The 14712-nt window shown below is 40.7% G+C and overlaps 1 protein-coding gene across 2 annotated transcripts in view; it reads right to left on the bottom strand.

The window, feature by feature from the left end:
* Positions 1 to 14712, bottom strand: part of cdh13 (cadherin 13, H-cadherin (heart)) — a 1064070-nt gene that overhangs the window by 518691 nt on the left and 530667 nt on the right. For both annotated transcript variants that reach the window (XM_041191002.1, XM_041191003.1), the window contains exon 6: positions 3413 to 3557. In XM_041191002.1, coding sequence (XP_041046936.1) covers positions 3413 to 3557 — 145 coding nt within the window. The remainder of the gene's footprint in view (positions 1 to 3412; positions 3558 to 14712) is intronic.

Here is a 14712-nt window from a genome sequence, read left to right as displayed (position 1 = left end):
AGCTGGTAATGCTTTGATAACCCACTTTATCCAAATTAGAGGCTCCTTTGGTGACAGAGAGGCTAAATAGGTCACCTGGCGCAGAACTGAGCCATTCAGATGAGGAAGACTTAATCCACCATCCGCTAAGAGTTAGATCATTTCAGTGGGTTGGCTGTAGGAGAACTGCAATTAACCTCAACATCCACACGTCTAGAATATAAAACAAATCTGTTAAGGTTCCCACCCTGATCATTATCTCTATGTGGTGAATAATATGTGATATCAGATGAAGAAGGGACCAGGTTCAGCTCCCAAGTAGCCAGCTACTACTTAATGGGGTAAATTTTCGTCTTCACCACCCAGATGGTAATCTGGCAGGGCGTGATGGCTGCTCTTTAGAGTTCTTTTGTTTTTATTCATTCACGGGGTGTGGACTTCGCTGGCTGGGCCAGCATTTATTGCCCATCCCTAGTTGCCCTTGAGAAAGTGGTGGTGAGCTGCCTTCTTGAACAGCTGCAGTCCAGGGGTGTAGGGTGTTAAGAAGTGAGTTCCTGGATTTTGACCTAGTGACAATGAAGGAACGGCGATATATTTCCAAGACAGGTTGTAAGTGACTTGGAGGGGAACTTCCAGTTGGTGGTATTCCCATCTATCTGCTGCCCTTGTCCTTCTAGATGGTAGTGGTTGTGGGTTTGGAAGGTGCTGTCTAAGGAGCCTTGGTGAATTTCTGTAGTGCATCTTCTAGATGGTACACACTGCTGCTACTGTGCGTCGGTGGTGAAGGGAATGAATGTTTATGGATGTGGTGCCAATCAAGTGGGCTGCTTTGTCCTAGATGTTGTCAAGCTTCTTGAGTGTTGTTAGAGCTGCACTCATCCAGGCAAATGGAGAGTATTCCATCACACTCCTGACTTGGGCCTTGTAGATGGTGGACAGGCTTTGGGGAGTCAGGAGGTGAGTTAATTATTGCACGATTCCTAGCCTCTGACCTGCTTTTGTAGACACAGTATTTATATGGCTGGTCCAGTTCAGTTTCTGGTCATTGGTAACCCCCAGGATGTAGATAGTGGGGGATTCAGTGATGATAATGCCACTGAACATCAAGGGACGATGGTTAGGTTCTCTCTTGGAGATGATCATTGCCTGGCACTTGTGTGATGCGAATGTTGCTTGCCACTTGTCAGCCCAAGCCTGGATACTGTCCAAGTCTTGCTGCATTTGGACATGGATTGCTTCAGTATTTGAGGAGTCGCGAATGGTGCTGAATATTGTGCACTCGTCAGCAAATATCTCCACTTCTGACTTTATGATGGAAGGAAGGTCCATTGATGAAGCAGCTGAAGATGGTTAGGCTGAGGACACTATCCTGAGGAACTCCTGCAATGATGTCCTGGAGCTGAGGTGACTGACAACCAGTTCCCACCTGACTTTCATTCCATTGTTTATTCAATAAGTTTGCTTCCCCTCAAGCCTACACCTCTTTGACCAAGCTTTTAGTCACTACCTCCTACTAACTCTTCCTTCATCTCAGTGTCAATTTTTGTCTGAATACACTCCAGTGAAGCACCTTGGGACATTTCCTACATTAAAGGCACTTTATAAATGTAATTTGTTGTTGATGTTAACTCCACAAGCTGCTCCATCAAATTCACTTTGACTTCCAACTTGAAGTCCAACCCTCTGAGGGCTCGTGACCAGCATGCCTATGATGGCAGATGAACAAAGTTGTCAAAAAAAAAGAGACCACTCCTACAAGACCCTGATGATAAGGAAAGCAAATAAGCCAGCTCTATACAAGTAAGATATATGGAGCTCTTGCATTCCAGACTTCAAACTATCAGCGCCAACATCAGGGGAAATCTATCGTCTACATAAAAAAATTTAGATACATTCCTGCATCAGTAATTGCCTACAATTCAATCAGTTTTCCAGGACTGCACATTCAATCATTTTTCATCATAATATGGGGCACAAAGCATAAGAACTGGTTGGTGCTTCAATGCAATTTGTAATTTCATTTGATGCAGCCAAGTGTGCAGCAAACAGTATCCTTCCTCTTTATCCAACCATGGCTGTACTTGACCTCTGTTGAGGATTTAAAATACAACAATATCCTGCAAGACAGAATAGCACCAGTAGCACAGCCTTAAAAATTAAACAGACAAATGCAACCAAGCCTTTAACGCTTCTTGTTTCATTCTGTTTTAGTCGAATATCAACTTCTGTTTAAACCCTGACCAGTGAATGAGCTCATTAGGGAAAATGGCCATTGACGACGTTAGCCTAAAACACAATGTTGTTGATAATAATAATGCACTGATATGATTTTCCTGGGCATATTTTTAAGAGGAGACTAAAATAACTGAGTGGGTATCTGTGAAGCGATAAGAGACAAAAATTATGTATGAATATTTTGGCAGTTGACCATTGTTATCACTAACAGGAATTTGTAAGCTACTTGGTCTGGCTTTAACTCTGCACAATTGGGTGGGTTTTGAATAAGTCAAAATCTTGCCCATTATGTCCAGCAGCAGAGAAGTAGAATCGGCATTTACAGATACAAACATGCAGCCAGAAGCCTGCAATTATTTATCTACCACAAATATCTGGACAAGTTTGATTCACACAACATCCCAATAACTTGATTAACACTTTATATGCAAACAACCAAAACATAACTGAATAAAACTGCAAATTTAAAATAACACTAGTTTTGAATTGTTAAATGGACAACTCGCATAGTTGCTTATCTCCATTCACCATGTATTTTTAGCATATGCACTGCGATATGCAGGCAGGTAAAGGCAACACTATTTATTATTCTTCCCTCCAGTTTCCTATCCAGAAACTCTGAGTGTCATCCAATAACTCACCAAAATCTACTCCATTGTGGGATGGTTAGCACACAAAGTTTGAGGTCCTCAGGTCCTAATCTCTGTGTTGCTGTCAGGAATTATTAAACAGAGATGAGATGGCTGTCTCCATAAGAGAAGAATGTTACCAGAAGAACAATCGTACATGTGGATGGCATAGAGACAATGGGTGGAATTTTTCCAACCTAGTCCCTGGTCAAGCAGCATTGCCACTCATTGGGAGGACCACCCCCAGCAGTTGCCAGCTTGCTCTCAATAAGAAAAGGCGATGTGGCAAAAAATAATAAGACAGCTTGGTATTAAACAACAGAATTACAATTCATTGAATAAGCCAGTATTCTTAAAATCATAACAGCAAAGCCATACAAAATTAACTAATTTTACAATGTGTTCTACTAATAAAACCCTTCCCAAGAATCAGGAAAGATAACATATTAAGATGAAGTTTAACTAAAATAATCCCTGTAGACTCACAATGAGTGTATCATTCATTAACAACTCTAGACTTCTCATGCATTCCTTGTGGGAAACAGTTACCAACTATAAATTTAACTCACCAGTAGGGGATGATTCCAGAACATGGCCCACATATGGTCCTTCCCTGAAGAGAGGTTTGTTATCATTCTGATCGATAATAGTGATATACAGGGTGGCCGGTCCTTCAAGGAGTTTCCCAGTGGGGTCGGTAATTTCAACTTGCAGCTATTTGAGGTAGAGATGGATTGAGTGAGTTGAATTATTACAGTGACAGAAGCATGCGCCAAAAATCTTTCACATCAGCAATTTCCTTTCAACAAGCCCCAGGCTGGGCTAACAAGTTAGCCTCAGAGGAATTCCACCAGAAATAGGTAACAATCTAAATGTTCCTTAGCTCACAGAAAATCAATTCACATTTAGTTCCCACTCGACTATTTGCAATTGACTGCAAAAATATGCTGAAGAAATACTGTGTGAAAATACTATGGAGATCTACTTTCAGGTTGTGAATAAGTTCACATCAACCTTGGCAACAGAGGACTATTGAATTGGAGAGACGATAAAATTCATAGACTCTCCCAGGAGAAAGGAGACCATTTGACCATCATGCTATTTGGCTTTTCTTTGAAAGAGTTAACCAATTAGTCCCACTTCCCTTGTCCTTTCCCTATGGTCTGCACATTTTTTTTTTCTTTTTCAAATATATATCCAATTCCTTTTTGCAAGTTATTATTGAATCTACTGCCACCAGCCTTTCAGACGGAGATAAACCTCAGTATCACTTTTGGTTATGAGAGCAGTCAAAGTACTTGGCACATTCACATAATACTTATCAATTCACTCTTGTAACTCTTTCGAGTACAAACACATTTCCATCTGTTCCTATTCAGATGAAGTTACATTGTTTCATAGTTTGCCATTGTGAGATTTGAACTCTTGATTTTGGGGTTACAAACCCAGTACCATAACCACTTGGCTACTTAGGCCAAGCCAAATTTATCTTTTGTAACTCTTTCGAGTACAAACCCGTTTCCATCTGTTTCAGATGAAGTTACATTGTTTCATAGTTTTGTCGTTGTGAGATTTGAACTCTTGATAATCTTTTAAATACTTCACCCCTATATCAGCAGTGGCTGTATGCAGTGACTATAATGAATTACTATGTAGCTCTTTCGAGTACAAACCCGTTTCCATCTGTTTCAGATGAAGTTACATTGTTTCATAGTTTGCCATTGTGAGATTTGAACTCTTGATTATATTGTAACTCTTTCGAGTACAAACACGTTTCCATCTGTTCCTATTCAGAGGAAGTTACATTGTTTCATAGTTTGCCATTGTGAGATTTGAACTCTTGATCTTGGGGTTACAAACCCAGTACCATAACCACTTGGCTATTTAAGCCAAGCTTAAAAACCCATTTCCATCTGTTTCAGATGAAGTTACATTGTTTTATAGTTTGCCATTGTGAGATTTGAACTCATGATCTTAGGGTTACAAATCCAGTACCATAACCATTTGGCTATTTAGGCCAAGCTTTCACTCTTGTATCAAACCACATTAACACCTCTGTTAAACAAGCAGAGTATGTCATACAAACACATTAGGTCTTCATCCACTAATTCTGCCAACAATAATTTCCAGACTCTCAAGTAGAATGAAGTCTTTCTGAGCCTTGTGAATGACCATTTTACTCTTCTTCTACTGTAAATTTGCATGTAACATTGGCTCAGTTGATCACATTCTCATCTCAAATTCAGAAATTTGTAGGTTCAAGCATTAGTCAAGGATGTCTGAACATAACCTTTACTGATATTGAAGTACTCAGGAAGTGCTGCATTGTCAGACATGCTGACCTTCACATCAGACACTAAATTGAGGCTCTCTACATTTAATTGGATGATAGGAATCTCATGAGACTATTTGATGAACAGCAAGGAATCCTCCAAGTTAAGTGACTTAGGATTCCTTCCTCAATCAATACCACCAATTAAGAGGCAGAAAATTGTCTGGGTTGGTTAATGGGCTCAAAATCAACACTGCGCAGGTTGTCTGTGCCCCAATCAGTTTATTGGTGAAGGTCAGGTGCAAAACGTCATTCTGCTCGCCTTGCCAGCAGTAGCCCAAAGGGAAGCTTTACAAGGGACGTTTGAACAATGGAGGGGGTGGCATGGAGGTGTTGGCAGGGGGTGGTGGAGCGCTGAATGTGGAGATTGTGGGACACTCCTGTTCCACATGAAGGGTAGCTTTTCTTTTTAGTCTTCATTTTAAAAAATGTACTTTTCATCAGTATTTGTAGTGGTCGCTGAAAAACTTTGAACAGTGGCCCAGTACCTGCCCAGCAAATTGTGAACAGTTCTCCACAGGGAGCATTCTAAAGGTAGTGGGCCCAAATTAACATACACTGCCTGTTTTAGGCACCGAGGAAAATGAGCCTGACAAATTTAGCAGTGGTCCAAATGCACATGCAGATTGGGCACAGACTGTCGCACTGTTGCATTTCACAGCACTAAACCCGCTTTACATGCAAAAAGCAGATAATAGTACACCAAAGGGAGAGACCAAACGCAGACTGGGTGACTGCTTTGCAGAACACCTTCAGTCTGTCCGCAAGCATGACCCAGACCTCCCTGTCGCTTGCCATTTCAACACTCCACCCTGCTCTTATGCCCACATGTCCATCCTTGGCCTGCTGCATTGTTCCAGTGAAGCTCAATGCAAACTGGAGGAACAGCAGCTCATCTTCCGACTAAGCACTTTACAGCCTTCTGGACTGAATATTGAGTTCAACAATTTTAGATCATGAACTCTCTCTTCCATCCCCACCCCCTTTCCGATGCCCCTTTTTTTCCCCAATAATTTATATAGATTTTTTTTCCCACCTATTTCCATTATTTTTAAATGTATTTCCATCCATTGTTTTATCTCTACCTTTTAGCCTATTTCGATCCCTTCCCTTCACCCCCCACTCTCACTAGGGCTATCTGTACCTTGCTTGTCCTGCTTTCTACCCTTACTTAGCACATTCCTTAGTTAATATCACCATCTTCAACACCTCTTTGTCCTTTTGTCTATGACATCTTTTGGCTATCTCCACCTATCACTGGCCCTCTATCCAGCTCTACCTGTCCCACCCCCCACTTTAAACCAGCTTATATTTCACCGCTTTTCTATTTTTACTTAGTTCTGTTGAAGAGTCGTATGGACTCAAAACGTTAACTGTGTTCCTCTCCGCAGATGCTGCCAGACCTGCTGAGTTTTTCCAAGTATTTTTATTTTTGTTTTGGATTTCCAGCATCCACAGTTTTATGCTTTTATACTAGTACACCAATGTGGCCCTGTATCCTTTCATTACCGTCACTGTGGGACCTTCAACTGGATACCATGTGTGCTTATATATAGTAGTGATTATACTCCAAAAAAGTAAACAAATGGTTATGAAGCATTTTGAAATGTCCTTAGGACATGATAAAGTATGATATAAAGGTTCTCTCTTTATTCTTTAGCTACAAAGTGGAAAATCAAGCCCTTAGCTGAAACTGGATATGTTGAATATAAAAAGGTAGCTCTGTTCTATCAAGCAAATCTATCAAAGCAGATTAAAACTAAATTTATAATATCAGAAATTTGTATTTTTTTGCCCAGAAGAATATTTTCTTAGGCATATTCTATATTTTTTATCCCTTTACCTTTAAGAACTATTCATTGAGCCCTTAAAGCAAATAATTTTCTGATATGTGATGTAGAATGTTTGAAAGCTGCAAAGAATATTGAGTACTCAAAGGTTAGAATTACAATATCATTTTCTGGAGCCTCATAAACTATTTTTTTTTATTTTCAATAGAAAACAACCTTCTCTGCACACCTTTCTTTCAGAGTTGTTGCCAATAATTAGTTTTGACATTTCCAGTGACGTAGATCATGCTAATCATTAATAAATATTTGGAATAGACCTTTTGGAGTTCAAAAGAGTTACTACCATATTGTAACTCTGTCACTACATTCTTGAAGAACTTTGTTGCAATGTTAATGGGAAAGAGAGTTCTTTTTAAAATCATTCACGGGATGTGGGCTTTGCTGGCTGAGCCAACATTTATTGCCCATCCCTAGTTGCCCTTGAGAAGGTGTTAGTGAGCTGCCTTCTTGAACTGCTGCAGTCCATGTGGTGTAGGTACACCCACAGTGCTGTTAAGAAATGAGTTCCTGGATTTTGACTCAGCGACAGTGAAGCAACGGTGATATATTCCCAAGTCAGGATGGTGAGTGACTTGGAGGGGAACTTCTAGGTGGTGGTGTTCCCATCTATCTTGCTGCCCTTGTCCTTCTAAGTGGTAGAGTCATGGGATTGGAAGGTGCTGTCTAAGGAGCCTTTGTGAGTTTCTGAAGTGCATCTTGTAGATGGTACACACTGCTGCTACTGTGCGCCGGTGGTGGAGGGAATGAATGTTTGTGGATGTGGTGCCAATCAAGCGCACTGCTTTGTCCTGGACGGTGTACAGCTTCGAGTGTTGTGGGAGCTGCACTCATCCAGGCAAGTGGGGAGTATTCCATCACACTCCTGACTTGAGCCTTGTAGATGGTGGACAGGCTTTGGGGAGTCAGGAGGTGAGTTGCTCGTCACAGGATTCCTAGCCTCTGGCCTGCTCTCGTAGCCATGGTGTTTATATGGCTAGTCCAGTTCAGTTTCTGGTCAATGGTAACCCCCAGGATGTTGATAGTGGGGGATTCAGTGATGGTAATGCCACTCAACAACAAGGGGCGATGTTTGGATTCTCTATTGTTGGAGATGGTCATTGCTTGTCACTTGTGTGGCTCGAATGTTACTTGCCACTTGTCAGCCCAAGCCCGGTTATTGTACAGTCTTGCTGCATTTGGACATGGGCTGCTTCAGTATCTGAGGAGTCGCAAATGGTGCTGTCAGCGAACATCCCCATTTCTGACCTTATGATGGAAGGAAGGTCATTGATGAAGCAGCTGAAAATGGTTGGGCCTAGGACACTACCCCGAGGAACTCCTGCAGTGATCCCCTGGAGCTGAGATGACTGACCTCTGATAACCACAACCATCTTCCTTTCTGTTAGGAATGATTCCAACCAGTGGAGCGTTTTCCCTTTGATTCCCATTGACTCCAGTTTTGCCAGGGCTCCTTGATGCCACACTCAGTCAAATGCTGCCTTGATGCTGAGTGGAGTCACTTTCACCTCACCTCGAGAGTTCAGCTCTTTTGAACCAAGGCTATAATGAGGTCAGGAGCTGATTGGCCCTGGCAGAACCCAAACTGGGCACCAGTGAGCAGGTTATTGCTAAGCAAGTGCCACTAGATAGCACTGTTAATGACTCCTTCCATTGCATTACTGATGATTGAGGGTAGACTGATGGAGTGGTAATTGGCCGGGGTGGATTTGTCCTGCTTTTTGTGTACAGGACATACCTGGGCAATTTTCCACATAACCGGTTGGATGTCAGTGTTGTAGCTGTATGAGAACAGCTTGGCTAGGGGTGCGGCAAGTTCTGGAGCACAAGTCTTCAGTACTATTGCTGAAATATTTTCAGGGCCCATAGCCTTTGCAGTATGCAATGCCTTCAGCCATTTCTTGATATCACGTGGAGTGATTGTATCACAGCAGGAACTGAAACCAATTAAAAATGAATATTGCCGAAATGAGCCTATCGGCTGAGATTTTCTGCACCACAACCTCCAACCTTCTACATTACCCCTCCACCCACCACCCCCACACCACACTGGCACTTTCACAGCAGGCTGGAGGTGAGTGAGGTTGGAAGTGTGCTTGGAGGTGTATTCTGCCAAGTCTTTTCCATTCGATCCCCCCCAACCCCCCCTCCCCCAATCCCTGGCCACCACATCACCCACTTACTGGAGAGCAAACCTAGCAGTGTAAATAACAGCCTAGTTCTAGCCTGGGTACATACAAGGCATATTTAAAAGAACAGAAATACAATCTTTGATAAATATCACACCATTTCCCTTGATAGAAGTTTGATTGCAAGACCTGATGTCCAATATTAGAAGAGGTGCTCCGTCCTCAGATTTTCTTCGTTATGTAAAGCGAAGGAACCTGTACAATTGCTTGCAGAGTGTGCCAATGTATATATCCCAGGGTGGAGGTTGGGGGATGGCGTTCACAATCTCTATCTCAAAAAATGAAGTTTGCACAGCAGATCAGAGGTTGTTTTGCACCTTTCCTGTAACAGGCATTGCGATACTACAGCAATTCATGATGATTCCTCGATTCAAGTCAGGGATCCTGATTAATGATCCCTGGAAGCCCAGCTGGATCAGGAGCACATCTACATAGCCAATGAAGGCTGAGCCTGCCAAAGTTGTGACCCAATCAGAATTAGCTAGGTTACAGAATTTTGAGTTCATGAGAGTACAGGAGCAATTTTCTGCATGTCACTGTCAGCTCTGAAGAAGTCATATGGACTCGAAACGTTGACTGTTTCTCTCTCCACAGATGCTGTCAGGCCTGCTGGGTTTTTCCAACATTTTCTGTTTTTATTTCAGATTTCCAGCATCCGTAGCATTTTGCTTTTATTCTCAATGTCATTGCCTCTTAGCCCCCTGCTGTTCAATTCTTGGCCTCATTGTTTTCCTCTGATCTTAAACGGAACTCATGTTCAGTCCATTGATAAATCTGCCTTAAAAAACTTGACTTTATTCTTCCTGCCAAAGCGGTCTTTTCTCTGGACAACTCTAATCTCTGAGCAAAGCTGTAGTTCAGCAAAAACTCAACACTGCTTCCATATCTAGGCATAAATAATCATTCTCTCTTATATTCCCTTCTTATTATTGTCATGGCCTAAGGGCACTTCAAAATGCTTCATAACCATTTATTTACTTTTTTGAAATATGATCACTGCTACATGTATGCACATTTAGTATGCAGTTGTCCACAGCAAGGTCCCATAAACCGTAACTGCAATGAAAGAAAATATAATTTATAGCTTTTGAGTCTTTTAGCATAGTTGGATCCCGCCCTTTAAAATAAACACAACCATGTCCTTGTTAAAATAGCACACAAAACAATGGTGAATGAGTGAGATTACCACTAATCTAGAAATAAGGAGCACAGACTGCAGCAAAAAGAGTGTGACATACTCAGATAGTTTAAATTCCATTGCTTTGCACAGAGGGTGGTAAGCATATGAAGTAGATTGCCCAGGAATACAAAAAAGACAGAAGATATGGTGAATTGGATGGATATTTGAGAGAGTGGGCATTTGAGGATTATTAGTTTTGTGCCCAGTCCGACGTCTGTATATTTCTTTCCAGTCCTGTATTTTTCTATGTTTCGACATGTTAAGTGTTTGCATGCTAATATAGAACATGGCAGTATCTAGGCTAATTACTTTATTTATATTTAAATAATAGCAAGCGAAAAAAAAATTAAGCACAATGTATAGATATACATGGGAAGCCCAAAAATCCAAAGCAGTAACTTTGAGAGAAGTCCACCAAAATGCTGGAAACTTGACTAGAACAGTGTTACAGACAGGGGAGAGATTTGGAATAATATCCCCCTTTTCCCATCTCTTGACTGAGTGCAACAAGATGTATTTTTCAGAAGGAACGTTTTAACCCCTTGAATGCTGTGCCTTTTAAAAACAGACACATAACAGGCTTTCTTGTAAGTATAAATCAAAAGAAAGGATAAAAGTTTATTTCTCACAACACCCAGAAATGTATGGAAACATCCCCTCCTCACTCACAGACACAAATACACACAAGAAAAGATGATTTCCAAAGATGCAACACGCACATAGGTTACTAAAAGTTTCAAAATTCAGTGCTATTCTGTTTCTTCAAGAAGTTTGCCAAAAGCATTTCAGGCCTTGAAATTCCCTTTCAGTCAACTGAAGATAAAATGAAACGAAAGCCGAAAGGTCCGGGTGATGAATTCACACTGGCACACCAAGCAACAGTAGGTTTCAGGTTTCTCCTGTCAAAAGATGTGGTCGAGCCCCTATAGTTAAAATTACAATCCACAGGTACAAGAAAGCTTCAGTTCTCTGCCTGAGATGATTTTTTTGAGGCAGGGTTCTTTTCTTCTTAGCGCGAGATGTATTCCCTCTGAGGTCCTTCTCTGAGGATTTGCCCTGGCCTGTCCTTACTAATAAGTTACTTCCAGGTAGTTCCTATTACACGCCAGTTTCTGTCATGTGGCAACAGTATCAATGTTTTACATTGTCCACACAATGGATTGATGGCTGAGCAATTTGCCAGACAATGGGGGATATTTGATTACCCATCAATATTTCAGCCATGAATAGCCTCCAAAATGTCTTTATTTGTAATTCCATCTTCCCAGGGCCAGCAAGCCTAAAAATCATTCTACCTTTAAGTCTCTTCAATGGAAAGCACTCCAAGGACATTTACATTTTAATGACTTTTTCAAGGCACGTTAAGGTTTTGACTGTATCAAAGCCACAAAAGTAGCCACCAGGCCCTCTGGAGTCTATTTTGTCAAGTTAGAGTGTCCATATTCTAAGCTACCTTTAATCTTCCTGATAAATTTTATGGGAATATAATGAGACCGGGACAACCCCAATTTGCATTGCTATTACATCTTTAATGTTGGCACTAGATTTTCCACAATCAAGGTCAATTACCCTTTATAACAACAAATTCTGATTCAGATTTCTCTGTTCGTCACTATTATATTACATCTTTTGTAAACTTTTCTTACTAAACATATAACTCTACATGCCCGGCCTGCTCCTTCATTAGGCTGAAATCAAGATCCATCACAGCATGTTTTTTTCCCTCCAGTATTAGATTATCTGCAATTGCTGGAAGGGAGCAGTTTTAAAATATAAAAGGAAAACTAATTTCCATATGACAAATTGGCAGTAATTTTCCATAAAATTGAGCAAATATCTTTTCATTTGTTTGATTAAAAAACACAATGCTCATGTTCATTGCACACTTCAAAATACATGAAAAATACTTCAACTGAAGTATCAAAAATTTTTAAGGGGGGCACACCTCTGAAGGTTCAAGTGCATTTTGCACTTTTTTCCCCTCAAACTGCTTTCAAATCTCAAGCCCCACAACACTCTGGGTTAAAAGCACTGCCCAAGTTAGTCTCTTGAGCATCCCTGATTTTAACTGCTTCAACATTGGTAGCCATACCTTCAACTACCAAGGGCACAAGCTCTGGAATTTCCTCCCTAAATCTGTCTACCTCTTTTCCCTCCTTCAAAGCATGCCTAAAAACCTACCTCTTTGACTAACTTATCAGTCATCTGCCCTAATATCTCGTTATGTGGCTGGGTGTCAAATTTTGCTTTGTAATCCTCCTGTGAAGCGCCTTGGACCATATTATTAAATTAAAGGTGCTACATAAATACAAGCTGTTGTTCAAAACAGGAGTAAAGGAGTTACTCTGGGTACACTTATACAAGGCCATTTCCCACTGTACTTTCAATGTTTTTGAATTGATACATTTATAAGGAGTGTCAGATTTTTGATGCTGTTGGAAAGTGATTGCTAATTCCAAAAATTTCATATAAGCATTTCTGATTTAAAACAGTGGAAATCAGCAGAACCGTGGCCGGGATTTTACATTCCCGCCAAAGTCAATGGAGTTTAGAATGGCTGACCGCATTTTACGGCCCGGTCCCTGCCTCAACAGGGCCATATAATTCCGGCCTATGTCTTCCTCACAGAAACTCCAGCAGTTCTTAGTTGGTTAGTCCCGTTCATTTTAGCAGCAATTTAACATGAATGTCACTTTAATTTGACTAATTAGTAATATTGTGTGTTTATACGTACAAACTGCCTCTTAAGAAAACCACAACAGGTATTTTGTTTGAGAGACTAACATTGCTGATGTAATAGTCAAACATATTTACAGCTTGGGCATTGTTTTTAAATTTTATTAGCAAGAGTATTTCAGACACATACTAATTTATACCAAACAAAAGAGGATTATTCTGACAATATACAAGGTGATTGTTGAGCTGATCCATTAGTGAGACTTGGAGCCCAGCCAAACATTCATAATGGGGCCAGGAGATACAGATATCTGGCCCATCTACTTCTGTTGATATAGTTGCCAGCTAGCCTCAAAATGAATGATTTGGTTGAGCTCCAAGACTCACTAATGGATCAGCACATCAGGAGCCTGTTTACACAGCTTGAATGGAGTGTTGGCTTTGATTAACATCTTTGTGAGGTTATAATAAGTTATTCTTTCTATGATTCTTTTTTCAACGTCTGTATGCTTATTTGGACAAGATTAGGAGGTGCGAAATGGGGTAAAGCTTTTGTTATTGAAACTATGAATAGCAGTGCCTGATTGACACTTTATATAAGGGTGCAAGAGCAGCAGTTTTTCAAAGCAGCTTTCTGAATAGATGTACTTTTCATGGGCATTTCAAGACTTGCCATGGTTATTATATGGCATAGTGCATACTAGGTAAGTGGGCATGGAGGATGCAGGGGAATATGAGGGGCCAAGGGAGTTATGAGGGGGCCTAGAGGGGGATGGAGGGTCATGGAGGCCACATGGCGAGTGGGTGAGGGATGAAGGAGTGTGAGGGGTAAAGGGTCTATCAGCCTTAAATACAACTGGGTCAAAATCCCAGAGAACTGAGGCAACTTCCAAACTGTTTCCAGGATCAACAGGCCTGACTTGGTCCCATCTCCCCTCCCAGGAGCATGTGGGGGCCATTTTGTATGGAGACAGACCAGCCAAGTTGGGAAATTTTCCACCTTAAACTTCTCACCTTGTTGGCGAAAATCCGGTCCTTAATTATCAATCCACAGAAGGAATTAGTATGTTGTATTTTTCTGTGTGAATCGTTGCTAATAATCATTCTACAAATAGTTACGGTACAACAAAAAGACAATGATTCATTAATATTGGAAATAATAGCTCTAGCTTGGATTGCATAATGTACTCCAGTTGGGGTATCAAATCAATCTAGCCTGACATGAATGGATTATACTTTGTTTCTAGAGTTTTTCAATACAAAAATATTTTTAAATTGACAACTATTATTACAAAGTAATGTTCCAGCTGAATGCAATGTAAACTGAATATCAGAGTGCAAACAAACATCAATGCAATCTTTGGCATAAGAGATAGAGAATCTACCACTGTTCACACCACCCTTATGTTAACTTTATTGAAGTAAAAATTGGTGACCAACATGCTAATTTGATCATGTCTTTTACTATTTTGGCCATTTTGGATCTTTTTTCTTTTAGTATTAAAACTATTACACTTTTCTGTGAAAGCTTTGTCAGAAAAAGGAACCTCTTCTCAGAGTTAGGTCTGGATATTTGTTCATTGTCTTACCCTAAATTAAATAAATCATTGTAGGATTGATAATGCATGCTTTATGCTTATTGCAT

This window comes from Carcharodon carcharias, chromosome 7 (genome assembly GCF_017639515.1).
Source record: "Carcharodon carcharias isolate sCarCar2 chromosome 7, sCarCar2.pri, whole genome shotgun sequence".
Taxonomy (NCBI): Eukaryota; Metazoa; Chordata; class Chondrichthyes; order Lamniformes; family Lamnidae; genus Carcharodon; species Carcharodon carcharias.
Note: the sequence above shows the minus strand (reverse complement) of the source record. Positions and strands in the feature narration are given on the sequence as shown.